Source organism: Rutilus rutilus (genome assembly GCF_951802725.1).
Source record: "Rutilus rutilus genome assembly, chromosome: 10".
Lineage (NCBI taxonomy): Eukaryota > Metazoa > Chordata > Actinopteri > Cypriniformes > Leuciscidae > Rutilus > Rutilus rutilus.
Window position 1 is genome coordinate 24,547,145 of NC_140215.1, and position 23,420 is coordinate 24,570,564.

The following is a 23,420-nucleotide window of genomic DNA, read 5'->3' on the forward strand; positions in this document are numbered from 1 at the left end:
TCCTACTTTCATCACATCTCTGATGTATTTCCTCACATTCTGCAAGAACTCACTGCTTTCCAAAGGCATATTATCCTCGGTTGAGGCTATAGGGGCATGCTGTCAAGGAGAACATTTCCCTCAATTCAGAAGCTCTGTCTCTCTGGTACAGTATAAGCACATTATAAGGCATGCATATTACATGGCATATAAAAAGCCCTAAAGTTCATTACAATTAATATTAATTAGTGTTTTCACTGCAGAGGCCTCTGATCTGCTTCCTCTGTCTCCGGGTGAGGGAGAGAGCTGAGAGTCACATGAGGGTTAACGCAAGAACTTGCAAAATGCCTCAGATGTACAGACAAAGATGCTGATCATTAGTGAACTGTACAAACTAAAGATGATGAAGTAACAATGCTTGATATCAAGTAAATCAGAATGTTTTGCTGTGACTCTATCCACACTGAAGACTTATAGAATTTTCATTTTTGGGTGAACTAACTCTTTAAGTAATTACTCACCCCCATGTTGTTCCAACCCCGTAAGACTTTCATTCATCTTCGGAACACAAATTAAGATATTTTTGATTAAATCTGAGAGCTGGCTCACTCCCCCATAGGCTTCTTTTAATTGAAAATTGCCGGCCCAGAAAGTTAGTAAAGACAATGTTTAAAATAGTCCAAATGACTACAGTGGCTCAACCTTAAGTTTATCAAGCGACGAGAATATTTTTGTGCCCCAAAAAAATAAATAAATAATGACTTCATTCAACTATTCATTTTCTTCTGTGTGGGCCTCTGACTGAGTGAGTTCACGTACTGTAACAGCGCAGCGCTTCTAGGTTGTACGTCAGAACGTAGGCTCACTATTGGCCAGCATCACACGCATCACACACGACCAGCGTCAGCCAAAAGTGAGCCTACGTTCTGACAGAATTTTCATTTTTGGGTGAACTAACCCTTTAATGTTACCTTTAATACAGCAAAACACAACATTTTTACACACAACAGATGTTTTTGGTTTTGTTAAAGGTTCCCCATTTATCTAAACCTATGAAACATTGTGTAATTCAATAAAAAAATGACAGTACAATAAGCTTTAAAGCTTTACAAGTTGACCCTGAGGTCTTTATATAAGACAGCTGTGACATTTTTTGGTCAAATAGTGTTCTGTGCTCGTCTGTGCAGCCAACAACAGAACAGTTTGCATCCTTTGCTTGAACTTTTGCCATTGCGTTAGAACTGGTTACACTGTTGTCACTTGCATAAACCAAATGGCAGCGTCATGCAGGTTAAGGGGAGGTGATATTATAATAAGATCCCCTTCCTACGTCACACTATAAACCCTAACGCTCAAAGTAATTAATTGGTTTGAGTAGGACAAACTTAAATTAAACTAATTAGTTCAGTCAAATTAACTTTTATGAGTATTTAGCACTTTCTTTTTCTTTCAAGTTCACAGAACTGGTATGTTTTAAGTAAACTCAACTGTTTCATTGTTTTGAGTTTAATGAAATTATTTATTTTAATTTAGACGAACTTAAGTTCAACTGAAACTGGGCTGGGATTTCTATTTCCCAGCATGCTTTGCCCATGGCACTCGAAAGTGAGAGTAAATGCTGAAATTAAGTGTAATATAATGTGTTTTTTTTTTTTTTTTTCTTGTGCAAGATTAATGTTATGTGGGAGATTTAGTAGTGATTAATGTTTTGTTATCCTAATTTAGAAGAATTTTTGTTAATGTTGATTTTAGGAGAGTTACTGTCATGATGACAAGTGGTGCATGCAATTGTCAATGTTTTATATTGCAGCATTCATACAGCAAGTGCTAAACTATGCTATTGTTAGCATTTATTTAACTAGTTTGTTATAACCAGCTAAGTTTATAATAAAAAAATTTACATGAAAAGTTACATGAAATTTTTTAAGTTAACTGTATGGATTAATGTACTCAAACATTTCACATTAAGAACAATTAAAATGTATGAGTACAAAATAAAAATCTGCAACTTCTGCTTACTTAAACTTTGAAAATTTGAAACTTAAATATTTTGAGGCACCTGATTGCCTTAAATGTATTGAGTTTTGCCAACTTATTTGGGTTTACAGTGCAGAAGGGGAGCGAAGTCAGATCGGCTTAATTTTTGAAATGCTTGCAGAGAAAGGCTTACCAAAACAAAGTTACTGGGTTGTCACTTTTCAGGGTTGGCAGATGCACAGGGGACCCGATTATAGCACTTAAACACGGAACAAGTCAGATTTTCATGATATTTCCCCTTTAACTTAAAATCATTGATTATGCAATACATAGGATATATCGCAGATTAAAACCCTTGGAGCTGGAGGTAGGTCTTGAAATCTTTATAGTACATGTCATGAATGGAAAAAATGAATGGTATTGTTGTGCCCTATAGAGTACCAAACGTTTAATCACAATTTACAGAAATAACACACCCACAAACTCTCTGAGCCTTGGCAGTGTGCACTTTGTGCCCTTGCTCTCTGTAAATGAAGGAGATATGCTTTCATTACAGAGGCCTTTGGGTGAAAAGATGTCCTGTCCTCATGACATTGGAGTCACAGAGAATTAGCGATCCTTATCAAAGCCATGATCTAATTTTCAAACTTGATTCTGTGAAATCACACAATCTGTCTGCAGTTTGCTGTGCTGTTTTTAAATGAGTGCATCTCTCTTACATTCTTTCACCACTTACATGTATAATCATTTAATAGAGGCAGCGCTGTATTGATATTCCTCAATCATTTTGCTTAGGGTTTGTTATAAACCTATCATACTTCTATAAATAATTCATCCAGAATTTCTTAACATACAGATGCATGCAAACAACAAAAATCAGCCGTAAGGCCCTTTCACACCAGACGCGTAACGAAAAAGTGAAACGAATAAGCAAATAGTTCGCGTCAAAGCCACACATCAGCCGTGACGCGAATTTGCGACTTCTGTGACGTTCAGAGCTTCAACATTTCAAAACTTTCGCGCTGACAACTGAGAAAACATGGACACTTCATCATCATCATCATCCAGTGAAGACGAGCATGAAGGGGAGTATGCTAATGTCCACTTTTAGTTTCCTTTTCCTCTCTCTTTTTTTGCGTCTTCAACTAAACACAGTGCGTTTTGTAATGTCAATACACATTGCATGTAACACACGAAGCAACAAGTTAAAATCATTCAACTAGAAACTGTAGACATCACACAAAGAATGTATAGTATACTAAAAGCAGCCCTAAATAGTCTCACTACATTTTGTTACATGTTCAAAGTAAACACGGTCTCTGTCTCTATCTTTGACGATAATAGTGTTAGCTTTCTATCCCAAATGTTGTTTAGCCTGCCCTGCTAGCCTATAACACAACACACTCACAGTCGAGATAACTGAGTTGGTTGGCAATGCTACGCCACACATTGTCTTTGAAATTGTTGTCCTTGTAGTATGTGATTGGCTGAAGCCTTTTCTGTCCCCGCAAAAGTAAAAAAAAAAAAAAGCGTCGTTTTTTCGCCGCAGCACATTCGCGTTCGGTGTGGAAGCACTCATTACACAAACAGCTGATCAAAAAATAAAACCATCGCGCAAATTATTCGTGCGTCAAAATCGCGTCCAGTGTGAAAGGACCTTTACACGGTTTCCTTCAGGAAATGCAACCCTATAGTTCATTTTGCTTATCTATTATACGCAATGCTGAATGTCTGTTATACGCATCAATGGTAGAGTTGGATGTTTTAGAAGATTGGAGCACAATAGTAACCACCAATTCAGGACTGAAGGGAACAAATGTAACAATTTAAATAAATAAAACCTCATTGCACTCTCAATTGATGCAGATACTTGGAGACCAATTTGGCAGTATGGTGGCAATATATCCATTTGTAATATAACTAAAGAGTTACAGTTCAAACTTTTACATCGTCTCCAAATTACCTCATTACGTAGACAATGAGTTTAAGTCACATTATTCTCTGCATTATCTAAAGTGCAAAGTAGAAGAGGGAGACTCTGTTCACTGTACTTAGAAATGTATACATATTAAAGCCTACTGGATACAGATTTGTAGAAGACTAAGTCTTATATTCAATACATGATGTGACCTCAATCCACTTAATTTTTTTTGTTAGGTATTGCTGATAATAATATAAAGAGTGCTTCAAACTGAAAGTTGTTTAATCTCCTAACTTAAACTGCCAGCAAGCAAATTTTTATTAAATGGATCTCTGAGTGGCATAAAGTGATATCAGATTTTCTTTCACTGGAATATATTACTTATTGGTCAAAAGGAAAAATGGATGTGTTTTATCAGACATGGACCCTCTTTTTACATATTTAGGTCCCAAGATATCACGTACCTTTTTGCAAATCCTTGGCAGGTCAACATAGACCCTTTTCTTTATTCTTTATTTATTTATTTTTTGATGATGGTAGGTTTTTGGAATGTACCTGTTGTGATCTGTGGTCACTGTTCTATTAATTTGTTATGTTAAAGTAAAGAATAAAGAAAGTTAACCAGTATTCTGAACATGGGAGAGGCGTTTTCGCCTCTAAGGGTCACAGAGATTTTGCCAAGACAGACAAGTTCCTGGATCAACATTCTTGTCCGAAAAATTTGTCCTAACCTTATTCCTACCCCTAAACCGGTATACCCATAGCTCATCCCTAAAATCAGAGGGAATTGATAGGTGAATAACATCAACGTAGAAAAACCTAACCCTGGTTGTAAAGCCTAAACTTGACAAACTTTAAATTTGGCCCTCAAATCCGATTGGTTGATTGGGATGTTGTTCCAGGATCAACAAAGATGGAACAACATACTTGGTGAAATCACGTTTACCTGCATGTGTTCAGACATAATAGCTGATGGCGATTTTGAGAAACAGAGATCAAACTAATGGTGGTGAATAAAGATCAGAAAATGGGGTATTGATTCAGATCGCACTGGTCTTCATGCCAGACAGGAGGCAAATCATGCAGTTAAAGAACTTTTAGGGAATATTGGCCAAAAAGTCAGAAATTAACAATTTGGGGCCACAAAATTGCTCTAATTGTCAAGACTTACTACACAAAATATTCACTTCAAGCAAATATTAATGATCAAGTGGAACAACTCCTCACTGCATTTACAGTATACAAGAAGTGTTTAACTCCCTAACCTTTTGATGTTTACACTGCCTGTTCATATTTTGTTTATATTGTATGCAGTTCCACCTCTTCACTTTGTACTAAAACAATTTTACTACATCTTATTTGTATGGCACTTTTCATACAAAAACTCCATGAATGAATGAAAATCCCAAAAAGAATGAATGAATGAATGAATGAATGTGCTTCATCAAATGAGCAAGCCTTGCAGACGTAAAAAAATAAAAATAATATATATATAATCAATATATAATCAAAAACAATATTCTGATTTCTAACTAATCTGAAACTGAAAGCTACCCAGACTGGAAACCTATATCTGCTGAAATGAGCCCAGGACCAAATCAATAGTGCTGAAGGACAGAAGGACAAGAGAATGAAACGCTCAAGGACATGTTCAGTACATAATCTAACTGCTGTTTTACACTAGCCTGACAAGCCAGACCCATATTCAGTCTGGGAACACATCATTGGCAGGCTCAATCCGAGGGGCGGGATAGCGCTACAACCAACCAGAGCGTTTTCCCACTAGCAGAGCTAGTTGATAGATTAAACTTTTGCCGTATCCGGTCAGCAAAACTCCGAACACATCTTCCTTTTTTTTAAGAATGACTACAGTGCCGTTCTTTGTTCTTTTCTCAAAGAAAAGCTTAACTCCAAGTCTTCTAGAGTCGCGGCCAAAGCTGATTCGAAAGACCGCTGTTCGCCAGCAGCAGCAGCCATCTTCTTTGTTTTCAAGTAGCAGAGAATTCACGCGGAACCGTCACAACTCTGCCGTCATTATGTTAAGCCCGCCCACCGACTCTATACACAATGTGATTGGCCTGACTAGAGTTGCAACGGAGAGTTGCTAGACGACCCTGGCTGCAAAATAAAATTTGCAGCCGCTAGGATGCGTCTAGATTTCTAGGCTAGTTTTACACTGCATTTCCCTCAGTTTTGTAAGTGCAAGCCAACAATAAATTTGCAAGTAGACGCTTCTGTTCACCCCAACCTCCTCTTGCCTTCCCACTTCGGCTCTGGGGAGAAAACGCATCCCACCCACAGACTCGGGACGCTTCCAACTCATTAACATGGGCTTGGAGAGTTTTTAATTAGCATTAATGTGCTGGAGCTAACACAAGCAGCGTTTCTGAACTCTCTCACTGGGGACTGGATAGGGAATTACAATTAGAAGTGTTCCACTGTGCTGGGACTCAAGTATGAAAACTCACGTGCATCACCTTGCAGTGGCTCTCTCTACCCTCATCTGAACGGGATGATCTGACTCTAAAGCTTCAGAATGATAGAGATTTAAGAAGGTATTTTGTTTACACACAACCCCCGGAATCCAAAAGCGGCTTTTTTCAACCTAAAGGCCTGACAAAGCAGAGTGAGAAGATGCTTCAGTCAGGTACAATTCAAACCCTTATCTTCACAAGTAAACTTCACACTCTCGCACACATAAATGTGAATGCTTTGGGCACACATACACACAAATCCACATGTCTGACAAGCACATTTTCACATGGCTGAGGTAAGCAGTGGCTGGAAGAATTTTATAGAGACTGCTTTAAAGAAAATCTGAGTCATTCAGGTATAAACATCCTGTCACTTATTCTGTGGTAAAGGAAAAAGAAAAACAGAGTGTGCAGATTTCCAATCATTTGAACACCTGCAAAAAAACAACATATAATCGAGATTGTTATTTAACCAAATGGGCAAACACAACCAATCTGTCGTCAATACTATGCGACTGAATGTGAAACTGGAAAATGAAAAGGTGCAGCTAAAAAAAAAACATGTTAGTACAGACAGAAAGATGAGCCTATAGAAATACTCAGCACCCTGCTGACAGTCCCGATCCCGTCTGTTAAGGTCAAATGAAACCCCATTAAGTGGAAGGGACAGAGGTCAGAGGTCAAGGGAACCAAAACACATGCCAAGAGTAGCTAACAGGGATCATGACCTATTTACAGTCTCAACTCACAACCCTGAAGCCATGTTTAACACTGTGAGGACATCTATTAGGTCTCCATCAGTGTCTCCTGTCATATGGGGGGAAAAAGCATATTTTACTTATTCACATTATTTCTCTCATTTTATGAGTGACCCTATTCCTCTGGCCTCCTAAGCTATGGTGGCCCCAAAAAGTAAGTTGCACTTAAGAAACTGTTTTAAACTCTTAAAATTGCAAAGAAAAAAGTGGTTTGCTTGCTTTATAGATATAAAACAACAGGTGTGCTCAAAATTAAGACAAAAAAGTACACACCTGTTCAAAAGTTTGGGGTCGGTAAGATTTTTTTAAAGTCGTCTCTTATGCTCACAAAGGCTGCATTCACTTGAACAAAAATACAGTAAAAACAGTAATATTGTGAAAATTATTATAATTTAAAATAACTATGAAATTACATTCAAATAGAACATTTATTTGTTTTTTTAATGTATTCTTGTGATGGCAAACAAAACTTTCAGCAGCCATTACTCCAGTCTTTAGTGTCACATCTTTCAGTAACATTCTTTATTATTATCAATATTGAAAACAATTGTGCTGCTTAATATTTTTTTTTATTTGTGGAAACTGATGTTTGTGGAAACAGTGATGATGAATAATTTGTAATGATGAATATAGAACAGCATTTATTTATCTTTTGGTTGGGTTCGTAAGTTGGGGGTTAGTAGTTTTTTCTTTCTTTCTTTTATTTACAAATCCCCAACTTTTGAACAGTGGTATATTTGGACACTTTCTGGCTCTCACTTGTTGAACATGTTCAGTGTTAATGAAAATGAGATTGGGACTAGATGGTTCTTATGTATGTGATGAAATTCATACAATTTAAGTGTTTGGGGCCACTGTACATTTTGCCTATGGCTTAGTGGTTAAAGGTCTGGGCTTTACGAATAGGAGGTAGGTTTGAATCCCTAAAGGGACAATTCATGAGCTACCACTGTGTGCATGCGCTAATGAGCTAACCCCATGAAAAAAACAAGTGCCATTTTCTTTCCTGTTTTGACATATTCCCTATATATAAAGCATCTGCCAAATGTAAATGTGCCGTTTTACCTTAAAAGCTGCTCCTCCATGGATTATGGACTTGATAAAGATGCCCAGGTCCTCGCCGGTCTCACGGGACTTATTACCTTTCAGGCTGACCCCTAACCCAGCTGAGCCCGAGTCATTGAGGGGGACCTCAAACATCAGCTGCTCCTTTCCTTCCTCAGACAGCAGCAAGCGAGCCTGCTCCTCTTTCTGAGAAGAAAACAACAATGACGGAAGAGAATGAGACGAGGAAGAAGACAGGTCATTCCATTCAAACATAAAAAGCCCACTATTTTAGAAGAGAATAGCTCAACCTTTTCATGCCTCTTTTCTGCCTGTGATGGCAATGGGGTCATTTAGAAACATAATCCATTCTCCATTATGTAGTCCACACTCTCAGCTCCCCGCTGCATTCTCCCTCCCGCTTTTCCCCATTTCCTTTCTTTTTTCTTTGTCTGTTCTCTTGCCATAATGATGCTAAAATTACCTGTACATCTCTTCAGCGAAAGTTTGTTTTAAAATGAATGTTAATAAAAAGGGAGGGAAAAAAATGTCATTATTATATCTATGTTGTAAAAATAATATTATGTCGCCACGGGAACAGGCTTTCTTTGCAGAGAAGAATGAAGAAGAGCAAATGAAGGAGAAAATGGTTTTGAAAAAGGTCTGAAAGTAGTTTGTGTTTGATCTATATAATGGCATAGTAGTGTCTGTTAGAAATACATAATAAGAGTGAGAAAGAGATGTTGACGCCAAAGTGTCTAACAGTGTTTTAATGGTGCAAGTAAAAAATCCAACTCTTTCTCTGGGCATCTCAAATCGTCCTGGTCCCAATGAGCATGTTCAATTGGACAGATCTTGAAAAGATCAGTCATGTAAAAAAGAAAGGACATTATTCAATTATAATCATCTGGTTCTTGGTAGGTCCTAAAATGAGGTAAATACAACCTCAGATGAACAATAACATATGACATATTACACTGTGTCATTATTTATTTAACAAAAACTAGGCCAAAATAGAGAACCAATGGGTGACAAGCTAAGTACACCCTTACTGCTTCCATAGGAATAAAGAGGGTAAGTAGCAGTCAGGCGCTGCTGATCAAAAGTCTTTGATTAACTGATCATCAGCAAGTGTGATCACCTCGATAAAAGCAGAAGTTTGGGCAGTTTGCTGCTCTAGAGCCTTCAGTTGTGTGTTAGCACAATGCCAAGGAGGAAAGACATCAGCAATGATCTTAGAGAAGCAATTGTTCCTGCCATCTGGGAAGGGTTACACAGCCATCCTTTGGACAGACGAGACCAAGGTGGAGATGTTTGGCCATAATGCACGAATAATGCACGATTGGTGAAAACCAAACACAGCAAATAAGCACAAACACCTCATACCAACGGTCAAGCACGTGGTGGAGGGGTGTTGATTTGGGCTTGTTTTGAAGCCACAGGAACTGGGTACCTTGCAGTCATTGAGTCGACCATGAACTCAAAGTATTCTAGAGTCAAAAGTGAAGCCATCTGTTCGACAGCTAAAGCTTGGCCGAAATTGGGCCATGCAACAATGATCCTAAGAACACCAGCAAGTCTACACCAGAATGGCTGAAAGAGAAAAGAATCAAGCTGTTGCTCTGGCCCAGTCAAAGTCCAGACATCAACCTGCTGTGCATAAGCACATGCCCACAAACCTTAATGAACTGATGCTATGTTGTTGAGAAGAGTGGGGCAAAAATTCCTCCCACAATGATGTGAGAGACTGATAAAGTCATATAGAAAACGATTACTTCGAGTTAAAGGTGGCTCTACAAGCAACTAAGTCACAGGGTATATTTAGTTTGCCACCCATAGCTTCTCCATTTCGGCTTTACTTTTGTTAAATAAATAATGACACAATGTAATACTGTTTTTCATGTGTTGTTGTTCATCCGAGGTTGTATTTACCTATTTTTAAGACCTACTAATGACCAGATTATTTATTTTTTGTCCTGATACGCAAGACCATAGAATTCAAAAGGGTGTCCTTTCTTTTTCACATGACTGTATATAATAGTTTTATGTACCATGTAAACATACACTAACAGTAACTAACAACATAAAGATTCCTCCACAGTCCAAAAGGCCATTTATAGCAACTATAGGCTGAACAGATCTCAGCCTTCCTGCGATCTCCTGGGTTGCAGCAGGCGTTCGTAAGTTCTTTACATTGCAACGTAAAGTCTACACTTTGGAGCTTAGTAACTTATAGCTACTATATTTGCTAGTGTATACCTAACTCAGTACTTCATGTAGTTGCACCATTGTCAGAACATGGGTAGTAGTTTGCAAGTCTTCATCCAACTTTGGTCGCATATGTCCAGTACACTCAAATAAAACGATTTATAGTATATAGCAAATCTCAACTGCTTGATTGATTATGTCGTCTCAAAATGTAAACTATATTATCGCCCAGCTCTAATCTGCAATGCAACTATAAGGTACGAAGATAAACATAAACCTTGCGATATTACACAAAGCTGCTTTGAAAAAAATGGATATTGTGAAAAGCAAGATAGAAATTAAAGTTACTTGACTATATGGATGTATAATGTTAACAATGTAAACAAATATAAGTCTTAAAGGTACAGTAGCAAAAAGAGCCTTGTTTGATTCAGAGAGTCAGTGAGAGAATCGAAAATGGTCATGTAAAACTAAATGTGTGATAAATTTTGGCTAATGACTTCAAAAACCTAGAAAATAGCCCCTTATCCCACCAGACACTACAAGACGCATGATGCACAACCAGTAGTGTACAGTATCCCTATAACTTACAGGAACTGTGAGGACTGTAAATATTACGAAACATTATTGCAAGAATGAACAGGTTTGAGAAGACCAGCTAAGACGGAGTATGTGTGGGTCAGCAAGGCTTGGTTTATCTTGGTTTGCTGTGGGCTTGCAGGTTTTGAAAGTATTAGTGTAACGCACTCACAAACAACACACACAAACACACACACACACACACAAACACACGACTCAGCGACTCTGTGAATTTCTGTGAAGACTGAAAAATACAGCTGATTGTGTGTCATTGGGAACAGAGGAAAAGGCGATGGGGTTTAAGGAATTTAACCCTGATGCCCTAAATGCCCTCAAACTAACTAACCAAATGCCAGAGTGACCGACTCGTACGTGTCAGAACTGTTCAAACACACACATCAAACTATAAAAAAATATTTATGTGCCAAAGCCATTTTCAAATGACCTGAATACACGTGTGAGCTTTATCTGAATAACCACCCTCTCATTTGTTCATCAACACACGGGTTTGAGTAACTAAACCCAAATGAAAGACAGCAAGACCATCCATGTGAGGATCAGAATGAAGACAAAGCTCTGGGATCACAGCAAGTCTATCAGCTGGGGAAATCATAGGGCTAAAGCCTGCTGTGTGAACAACTAGCAGCGCTCCTGTATGCTAACAGTCGTGATATTTCACAGCCGAGCCCCCTGCTAGGACCCTGCTCTGAATCGAAATGCCACATCACATTTCCTTCAACCATTTTCCCCGGCTAGAAAAGGTTTATCAGTCAGCATGTACCCTAGCGTGAAACATGTGTCTCCAGATCAAGTCTTTCTCCAATGAGCTTTATTGTTTTAATCATCATGACAAGCAAAGTCATTCAAACTGCAATTCTGACAAAGGGCGCAAGTGTTTGAATAAGCACCATCTATGTGTCTTAGGCTTGCGTTGTCTAATCTGCATATGCAACATCTGTTCCTCCGCCGTGAAAAGCGTCTTAATGATGAACAAGACATATGATGTCATCAGCCGAAGCAGATGGATCACCGTCATCTAAAGGTACAGCAGCGAATGATATTCTGAGGGCTTAAAGATGAGCAGATACGCATCTGTTCGTTCAGGAAATCACACTGTCTCTCATAACCTCTCGCTCTCTCTGTGTCAGTCACTCACAAACGCATGTAGGCTTCGGTCTCTATTGTTTGAGGGAGAACAGACAGGTTCCTCAGAATTATTGTGCTCCAGGGAGACAGGAACAGGAAGTGGGGAGGTTCTCTAGGGAACAGGGATGCCATCAGACCTCTGCGGGCTCTGTGAGTGAGCGCTTTACAATGGCTACAGTAAACAAAGCTTGTAAGGCCACAAAAAGACCTTCTGTGGAAAACTGTCAGATACATGTGATGTATAACTTACCCACCTGGGGAGTCATATTTTTTTTCCTGATACTCATTGGTTGGTTTTGCAGGAAGCGCAATAAGGTTTAAAACAGCGGCCAGACGGATGTTCTTTTCAAAAGAAACTCACGCCAAACCAAAGCGGTGGCTTGGAAGGGATATATTCATCAAGGAACCATGAAATTACAGCCAAGGACTTGGTTGTGTGTGACCACAAAATTTCTGAAAATGCAGACATGGGAGGATTGTGGGAATGTGTTGCAAAATATGAAAGAAATGTCTCTCCAATCATCTGATCAACAGAAGATTCGGATTACAAAATTCTATCTGACTTTTTTGTATTACTTTTCTTGCATCTATTAATCTATGAAAAGTTTATTACATTTATAAAATTTACCAAATGTATACATTTATATTTGTTTATTAAATGTATACACTTATTAAAATGCAATAATTGCTGAATAAACACATTTATCATCATATCATCATTTTTGATGTTTTTTTATTTTTTTATATAAAACCATTTTAAACCATAATGAAAATATAGAGAACATTTATAAGAACTTGGTACAAGTGCTTTAAACAGATTTTCTATCAGGGTTATTATAGTAAACTAAAACTAAAGGCATAAAAGAATAATTTTTGTTCCTTAAAAAAAAAAAATTACTGTAATAAAGTAATATAATTAAACGTATTTTATTTCAGCTAGTTGCAAAGGCAACATTTATCATTTTCATTTAGTTTAACTTGATGGATGAAATAACTAAAGCTGAAAAATTTAAAACTATATCAACATTTAAAAAAATAAATGAAACTAATAAAATGACAAAAACAAAAAATGTGAACTAAAATTAAAATGAAAAAGCAAAATATAAAAAAACAATTCAAAATATTAATTAAAAACTATAACAGTATATCAATAACACTAAAATAATACTGCTTTATGCTAGACATCATTCTTGTGTCACTGATCCAAATATGTATTTAGAAAAACCAGCACTATCTGCAACAGATTGAAATACTCGCAACCTTTTATTAACCTATGGTACGTAATAAAGTTCAGCATTACCCACATTTGGATAGTCTTCTGTCAATCCCACAATGCCCTGCGCAAGCCTGCTATTCCCATACAGAATTCATTGAAAACACCTCAGCTCACACCAGTGCACATGTAGGGTTAGCCAACCTCGCCACTTCCTAATGAGAATGTCTATGTGTCAGTCCCCTTAATGGGCTACAAGACTCAGCAGTCGTCGTCCTCAGCCAGCCACAGGACCGCTGGTATGACCAAATTCATCAGTCTGAGCCGAGTGCTGCTGTTAATGACCAAGTGAGAATGAGATACCGTCCCACAGGCTTATCCAGGCTTGAGATCAAGGGAAATAGATGCACAAACACACAGACAATCTAAATGCTGAAATTCGTAAAACAACGTCAACACTTTATGGATTTAATCTTACAATGATGATTTTGCCATTGGCTATTGCATCAGCCACTCATGTAGGTCTTGTACAAATGACAACACGTTTTGCTTATGGGTGATAGTGTGCACTTGTTGAGCTTGGATGATAATTCAATCTCACTCCTGTTAAACATCCTTTCTGGATTCCCTTTCTGAATAAATTTGCCATTCGTTTTTTTTTTTTGGAACGTTTCTGCATGATTGCCCCACAACTGTCAAAACTTGTGAAAGACAAACAAGCTCAGGTGTCTCATTAAAGTCTGTCTCAGAGTCAGTTTTACACCCACAGTATCAAATGAGTAGGTGAAAAATTAATTGCAAGAATAATGACCCCTCTAGCAATATTCATTATAATGCTAAAATGTATCTTTCTTTCTTTGGTGTCGATAATAGGGAACACTAGAGAAACAGAGCTCTAATAAGTGTAGCCCATGTCACCTACAAAAAAAAAGAAAAAAAAAAAAGATATAGATTCTAAATCAGTTGTATAGTTATATATATATATATATATATATATATATATATATATATATATATATTTACATACTGTAATTTACCTGATGACTTCAACAACCATCTATGATAAAATCATCACAATGTATTCTGGCATTCCGCATACAGAACACCCAATGTTGTCTTAGAATTTAGCAAAAACATTTTGGTTGAGTAATTTCCTGGCATATTTTGGCATTCATTCGGCCTCTACTCTTTGGCAAACCATAACACCTGGAGTGTGCCAATGATCCCCAAAAAAATGCTTTGTAGACAGCTCTCTAGGATTTGTAACAAATACTGCAACACTTGTGTATCTGTGTAAGGGATATCAGTGGTAACTGCCAAATAGCTAATTTACACCTCCTTAAAATGGGGAAAATTCAGCAAAAGGAAACATAAGGGTCACGGTGCTAGATTGTCCCATCTATTTCCTCTCAATAGTGTTCTGCAGAGGGTGATTCAACCCATGAAAAGGGGAAGGAAGGATGAGGAAGAGGAAACATGGTAGCAAAGCCATCATCCTTCACTGTTAGTCTATCTGTCATTGATTTGCTCAAAACTCCCTCCTTTTGTTTGTCCATAGGGTCTCAGCAAATCCAGACTCAAGGCCAGAGTGAGAGAGTGAGAGAGAGAGAGAGAGAGAGAGAGAGAGAGAGAGAGTCTGTGTCAGAGAGTAAATGCAGCATGTAGTGAGACAGCAAACACACACTGAGCTTTAATGGTCACTTTAGCTTCTTTAGTGTTAAACAGACTGAAAAGACAAAAAAAACAGGCATTTTATCAGAGTCTGGTAACAGCATAGAACAAAGAGAGACTGTTAAAGAGGGAGTGAGAAAGACTCTCCTAGATAATCAATGATGCGATGTTAAACAAGAGCTGAATTGATTCACTTGTGCTTGGCATGTAAAAAAAAAAACACAGTAAACATTTAGTTCTGACAGTGCTGATGGTCTGTAGCTTTGGCACATAACACACAGTCATAGTAAGAATCGATTCAAATTGCACAAATGCAACCTATTATGCAAAATTCACTTTTACACGATGTTTGAACATAAATGTGTCGACAGTGTGTGTACACAACCACCCTATAATGGTAAAAATCCACCCACTTTTCTTTTTTTAATCCCCATAAATCATAAGCAGCGTCTCAGAATAAGCCGTTTTCAGATTCTAGCTTTCGTGATGGCACAAATATGGCATGACTCCTGATGGTCTCTGCCATATTAGCACCTCAGTGAGCTGTTCACAGTCCACCATGTTTATCACCTCGCCAGAGCATTTAACTGCAGCATTCAAGTAAGAAATGTATTCTTATTAAAGTTATTCAATCAAGAGCAGTGAGTGATTTTCTGTTTGTCTTTTGTTGTTTTATTAATATTAACAGCATATATAGCGTTAGGTACTGTATTACGCTGCTTTCACTTTAATACACAGATCTAATATACACATGTGATTTCTTTACTTGTTGTTTTTTGCACAGCCCTCTTCTGGAAAGCTGAGTGGGGAGCAGCAGCTCATTTGCTTTTAAAGATACATTAACGAAAACAGCATGTTTTTACTTTCACTCAAAAATGGGCATTTACAACATGGTATAATACATTATCTGTGGGGTATTTTGAGCTGAAAATTCACAGACACATTCTGGGGACAACTGAGACTTATATTACATTTTGAAAAAAGGTGCATAATAGGTCCCCTTTCAAATTTAACTTGAGACTTGACTTGTAAACAAGATTTGACTTGAATTCCAATTTACAAACTCAGTATACAGTAAGCTTGTTGAGTAGATGGTATTACTAAATGTAATAATAAAATGTATTATTATTATTATTATTATTTAATCGATTAATTCAAGTAAAATCTAATAAACTTTATTTTAACTTTATTTAGAAAAAGCAATTACAGGTCATATTTGACTATTTTTGCATATTTTGCATATCTTCCATCTAAAAAAAATAATATTTTTTTGGTTTATCTAAAAACATCTACTTTGGTCTCTACTCATAAAGTAACTTCTAATACAACTACTGTATTATTTTATATTCAAAATTCATACTGGATGATCTCATCTCCGCAATGGATTATGGCACATTCTAGGGAATTTTAAATGGAAATAAAAGTAAAAAAAAAAAGGAGGAAATCATGTACTTTCCCCACACAAACAACAAATGCATCTGTATCATTTCGCTTTCATAAGGCGGAAGAAAATTCTAGTGGTCTTCTCTGCCTGAGGGCATTTCTGTTCCAATCCGACAAAGATGTACATTCAACTGAGACTAATTACATTAACCACCAGCAAGAAGTATAGTGCTGTCATTCACACAAAAACTGGAAAAATAAGAAATATTGTATCACCCCGAGTCTTATTACTGTCTCTTCATAATCGACACAGTATGCAAAACACAATCCAACTACATAAGTGAGTGCAGCTGGGCTGGTATTAGTTGCGGCAGGTCTGTAAGCACTGCAAAAGCCTGGATAAACAGAGCTGAGAGCCGACCGGCCGGCCGGCATGCTGAGGATCTTGAGGGAAAAGCAGGATTTAATGTGAGGGAGTGTAGGCAAGCTGCACTGGTCAGACATGAACTCACTGAGACACACGGCCAGATGGGTATCTGCTCGTCCTGAGCCGGTGAGGTCATACTGATGCCAGAATCATGCCAGCGTGCATCCTGACAATACTTCAACTAGTTTAATGAAGCACAGTGTTGATAAAAATATGACAAAAAATAAATAAATGCACGGCTATATTAACAAAGAAAAAAAAAAACGAGAAAGAATATCACTGTTGAAAATAATCGAATAATAGATAAAGTCTGGGAATTGAAGCGCTTTGCTTGCAGGTTAATTATCTTACCTAAGCAGATCCTATATTATAGTATAAAATAAAATAAAAAATATGACTCAAACATGCTCTTTCTGTAACAACATATTAAAACGCGTCTAAAACACAGATAATAAGCAAAGAATTCACAATATTATGTTGCAATAGTGAAATCATAATGTTATTTCCCGAGATCAGGCATGGCAAAATATTAATTCAATTTAAAATATATTTTAACAGACAAAATGTAAGATATTTAAATACTATGATATATAAGATAGTTAAGATATCAGATACTAGATATTTAAAAACTATGAATCAAACAGAAAACTTTATAAACTGTTTGTAAAAATGTAAAACTGTGAAGCAAGCTACACTGATCTATTCATGTTTTTGTCCTACTGGATTAACCATAGAAACTTTACACACAATACAGCACTTGCGTTTGTCTGCCACGGATGTGTTCAGAGAATTGCAAGCTGCTCTGCAAAGGTAATTTATTCAGAGACAAGCAGCTATGAAAAATGCATTTTTGTGTGAAGCATGCAAAGACGCAAATTATATCATCAATAGGAGTTCACTTCCATGATTTAGAATGAACTGATCATAACAACTGCAAGCCATAGTTCACTGCACACCAGATCAACCATTTCAAGAGAAACCGAGTCAGAAAAATCTCTTTCACACCAACTAAACGAACTCAACATGAACCACAAACTGGTGCGAAAGCACTATAAAAGCTCGGTTGGGTTTTTGTGTAGAGCTTAGCGGATCCTCTGTAATGCTGATTCGCTTTCACTGATAATCAAACACCACTCAAAAAGCACATGACTCCAGCTCATGGTGGCTTTTATTGAGTGTGGATCAAAGGCCCAGTTCTGATGGGGAAAAATATATATTGCAAGAGAGAGCTCAGGTCATTGTGCTCTACATCTCCAGCATGTTTCTAAAATGATTATTTCACACTCTACCACCTTTCAGCAGTGAGCAGGTGTGGAATTGAGCGGTAAAGTGTATGTTTGCGGTGATGAGATGTCTTTGTAGTACATTCTGTACATGCATTAAGAGAGAGCAGCAGATGGTAGAGGAAGGTTTGGGATAGAGTCATACCACCATTACATTCATACCCACTATCACCCACACCACAGCATCTCCAGTGTTGGTGGCAGGATGGGGCTTGATCTTACAACGGAACTGAATCAACACTGAGCTGACTTCAGATGAACAATTACACTATTTTATTCTTAGAGCTACTTTACAGCCGAACTGAACTCTGTTTGCATCAGTGAATCATTGTTTTTCTGTTGATCACTGTAAAGCAGCTTTGAAACAATCTATATTGTATAAAGCGCTATAAAAAATAAAGGTGACTTGACTAAATCATGGGTTAAACAGACGCCTTTGACCGTTTGCCTCATCTGCTTTTTCAACACCTCACACCCAGTTTTTTTTTTCTTTTTTTTTTTTAAAGATTAACTTTTAAAACCACGTCTCGAGACCATGTTGTTTGTGTTTTTAAAAGCACAAACGCATTCTTTGTTCATTAAGTAGAATCAAACTTAACTCTAATTGCAGTTTTGCTACTGAAATTTAAATAAGAGATACTATTAAAAAGTATTATTCTGTCATAATTTACTCACCCTGAAGTTGTTTTAAAACCTGTATGAATTTCTTCTGCTGAACACAAAGGAAGATATTTTGAAGAATGTTGGTAACCACACAGCTGATGGACCCCATTGACTTTCATAGAAGAAAAAAAATATATAATATTGAAGTCAATGGGGTACATCAACTGTTTGGTTACCGACATTCTTCAAAATGTATTCCTTTGTATACTATGAAAGTCAATTGTGTGGTTACCGACATTCTTCAAAATATCTTTCTTTGTGTTTAGCAGAAGAAAGAAATTTATACAAGTTTGAAACAACTTTAGGGTGAGTAAATGATGACAATTTAAATTTTTAAGTGAACTATTCCTTCAACGCTCGCACACTAACAATTGCTGTGACACTTAGCAACTAAATTATGTATTAAAACAGGACTGATGAGAATTTTACAAAATCATTATAATCCTATGTTAAACGTTCAACATCCCTAGCATTGGATATGCAACATTTGGCCCTCTCTCTCTGGCTTTTACTTAACAAAGCCATCAGCCTGGACTTCATTTCGCCAAAAGGAGAACATACCCTGATCATAATCAGGTTTCAGCATCAACAAATACCCACTGCCTTTCATCAGGCCCAATTACCTCTTCACTAGGAGCCGAATACATTTCCCCTTTTAATATGAGGTCTCCAAGAGCCACGTGTACGATGGCGAGAGCCTCATGTGGAGTCTGATCAACCTCTAGGCTTACGGCAAACATGCTAAAGTGCACTTTTTACCCCATGCATGCATATGGAAAGGACCATTCACCTTGCAGACCGCAGCATCATTAAAGGCAACACAGGGGTAAAAGCACAAACACTCACATAACCTCTTAAACAGAGACATTTCTATGACCGCTCCGATGGAAGCCGATGGCCGGCTAAGGCAGAAAGGCTAAGAGTAAAGTTTATACATGAGTAAATGGATTCTGTTTAAGTGGAGATGAAAGCAACCCATTGAGAGGAGGACGCTGTAAAAGACTAAGGGGTCTGGATTGACGTCCATAACCTCGCCGCTCAGGAAGCAGCTTTATTTACTCTTAAAGAGGCCAAGACTGGAAACCAGGCCTCGTGGGCCCCGAGACTTCAGAGGGCTGCTGATACCAACATCAAAGGTTTATTGAGGAAGTAATGCAGGTAGTAACAAGAAGGTCTGGATGTGAGATTAAGTAGCCGGAGAGGCCAGCGTCCCGGCTGGTTCGACTTCCTCGGTTTGTGTAGGACGAGCCAAAGAGGGGAACGCTGTCACAACAACATTATCGCATGTGCTAACCGCTCGTCTTCACAGCTGGAGTTCTGGGAGAGATAAGGCTTTGTCAGGACCCTTATTACCCAGCCTGGTGCCATTGTTAGCAGGCTGTTTTGAAGTACACAAAGCCGCCTGCTTGAAGGGGTGCGAGGGCCTTTTGTTACATGCTCCGCACTTCATTTTTAATCTGCTTCTGACATGCAAAAAACACCACAAACCGAACAGGAAATGAGTCCTCATTCTTTCTCTTTTGTTCATGGAGTCATATCTAATATCACTATTACTATTTCATCCAGACAAAGCTCTATCCCCCACCGGGCGGCCGTGCTATTGGAGAGAGAGATTAGGGCTGACTGTGCGAGGGGGTGCGTGAGGTCCTCGTGTGTGGCTTTTGAAGAGCGGAAGACTCTTTTCTGCAACAGCTCACCTGGCAGGTGGAAATACGTCAAGTCAGACAGATGTAGAGCGTCCAACCCACCTGCCGATTCTCCTTTCCCCTCTTCACATGGGCCAAACTACCGCCGCATGAGTCTTCAGTGAGACATTACTGCACATGGTGCCGCAAAGCAAGTCTTCATCTCTCTCATGCAACCTCATCCTGTCATTCCATTCACATGGCATCATCTCTATCAAACTATTCTATCTCCTGACTGTCTGAAGCCTGTCCTTTATCTGCAGACTGATACGACTAGTGCTCTATCCATTGGCCGACGCAGAAATCTAGAGTGCAGGGTAACCAATAAAATGTAGATATACACTACTGTTCAAATGTTTAAAGAAATTAAAGGTCACCATGAAATCAAAATGGACATTTCTTGTTTGTTTTTTTATGAAATATTGCAGTTTTTATTTTATCGCACATTCAACGATCCAATCAATTCCTGATGGACAAAATCAAATCTCGACCTGCCTTATTTTCTCTTCTCGAGAAGCTGTTTCACTCGGATATACATCACGATAAGAAAGAAAAGACAATTGTTTTATTTAAACTTTAATAGTTTTATTCAGCAAGGACGAATCAAAGAATCCTAAAATGAAACGCATTTCAGTTTCCACAAAAATATTAGGCACAACTGTTTTCATCATTGATAATAATAAGAAATGTTTATTGAGCAGCAAATCAGCATATTATAATTATTTCGCCTTAGTTTGCAATGCTGATGTAAGACATCCGATTCCTTAGCTGTTATGGGTAAATAACTGGAAGAATAACAGTGCAGTAAAATTTAAAACTATTTGCGCTACAAACCAGTGCGTTTATAATTGCGACAATACATTTAAATAATATGGTAAGAAATACCAGTTTGCAAAATCAAGCAGCATAACAAACTGCCTACTTTTTAATGTACTTAATTTCTTACACACACACACACACACACACACACACACACACATAAATCTTTAAAAAGTTTGCAACCTTTACCTTGTATTGTTTCTGCTCGTAATGCTCTCACATTCCTCTCTTTGCAGCTTTGTTTCTAAGATTGACAATGACAGCTTTCTCTACCTTCTGTCACCATCTTTTTTCTTCCCTCAGCTTTTTCCTTTTCTCCATCTACCTTTTTTCCCATTGTCTCATCATCTGTCACTCCTCTATCAGGGTTTCCATCTCCTTTGCCTTTTTTTTTTTTTACATTTCAATCACTCGCTCTTTCAGCTTTTGCTCTTAAAATGTATCTACAGTCATCTTTCACTGTCTGTTAGCTATTCTTCCCATACATTAATCTCCCTGACTACCGTATCTCAGTCCAGACAGTCCAGTCACACACAGAGACGTCATTCCATCAGTCACAGAGTCAAGCAAACAGTTTAGAAATGCAAAGCTCAATGTGTGTCGCCTGCAAAATCCAGCAATTGCTCACTAACCAAATCAAATCTTTACTGTCACCACACATAAGGTGCCCAATTTTGTACATTTGGAGACCTTATGCATTTATTTCAATCCACTGAAGGGAATTAATCTCCTGTGTGCAAGCAGAACTAGTGGTTTGTGGGTAATGAGTCGCAGTCATGCTTCAGACCACTGCATACTAACTAATCAGTGAGAATGATGCAGTGAAGGGTGCGTTCAACACAGCATGCATGAGAGTCATAATTGAACCGTGAGAGGACTAATTCACTAGATAAATTTACTAGAACAATGTGTAAACAAGAGTGAATTGTCTTTAATATGGTGAAAAGTTGACGTAATAATTTACCACTTCACACACATTAGAGACAATAAAGTGGCCTTCTTTGGGAAATGTGGGTGATATTCTACTTACCAGCAAACATGGAGAGGACAGCAATTACATTTAGTGAAACATGCTCACAAAGTACTAAATATAATCTGGATTAACAGTGCAGTTATATTGAGAAATGATGATCACTAACATGGTTTGCATTGTTTTTTCTTTACATTATTTTTGTTAAATGTGTGTCCAATTATATATAAATTATTGGGGGGGAAAAAAACTAAACGTTTCAAATGTGTCATAGGTCTAACCTTAATTTGGACAGTAAGTGTGTTTACATGTATTTAACATGCAAGAATAAGATATATATTGTTGCTCATGTTAAACATACTCATTGTGTTGAGTCAAAACAAACCCTTCCCGCATGACTTCAATGGTTTTTGAATAACTTAAAAAAAAAAAAGTAATTTTTATTTTATTTTAGTGCTGGGCAATGATTAATCACATCCAAAATAAAAGCTTGTGTTTATGTGTGTGTACTTTATTATTTTGTATATAAAAATATACACATATGCATGGATATATTTAAGAAAAATGTATATATATAAATTATGTATAGATATATATACAGTATATACATGCAAATATTTCTTACATGCATATGTGTGCATTTATATATACAAAATAATTATACACAGTACACACACATATTATGTAAACATAAACTTTTGTTTTGGATGTGATTAATTGTGATTAATCGTTGCCCAGCACTAATATTTTAATTATAAAATTATATATACTGTATGTAAACATAAACTTTTATTTTGGATGGATTAATTGCGATTAATCGTTGCCCAGCACCAATATTTTAATTATAAAATTAAAAAGTGCACATGTAAAAATATGTTTATATATTTTGAATAGTAATAATATTTCACAATCATGGTATTACTATATATTTTGTATAAATAAATGCAGCTTTGGTCAGCATGAAAGCCTTCTTCCAAAACATTTTTGAATAGTAGTGCACATACATTAACATGCATTTAAAAAATACATTCAAATGTAATGCATTACTTCTTAATTTTACTGTAAATTGTGTGCAACTCCAAAGACTTGCCTGTTACAGGGCAAAAAGGTAATAGTTTGTTTAACCCCAACTATTGAGTCGAAATTCCTCTCATGCTGCTGTGAATTTATCTAAATAAATACATGAAATAAGCTGACAATGGAGGCTGTAGCTCATTTCC

The 23,420-nt window shown here is 37.3% G+C and overlaps 1 protein-coding gene across 3 annotated transcripts in view; it reads right to left on the minus strand.

Moving 5' to 3' along the window:
* pard3bb (par-3 family cell polarity regulator beta b) overlaps positions 1 to 23,420 on the minus strand; it is a 335,104-nt gene that overhangs the window by 164,176 nt on the left and 147,508 nt on the right. For all 3 annotated transcript variants that reach the window (XM_084421753.1, XM_084421752.1, XM_084421754.1), the window contains one exon: positions 8,175 to 8,360. In XM_084421753.1, the coding sequence (XP_084277879.1) occupies positions 8,175 to 8,360 (186 nt within the window). The remainder of the gene's footprint in view (positions 1 to 8,174; positions 8,361 to 23,420) is intronic.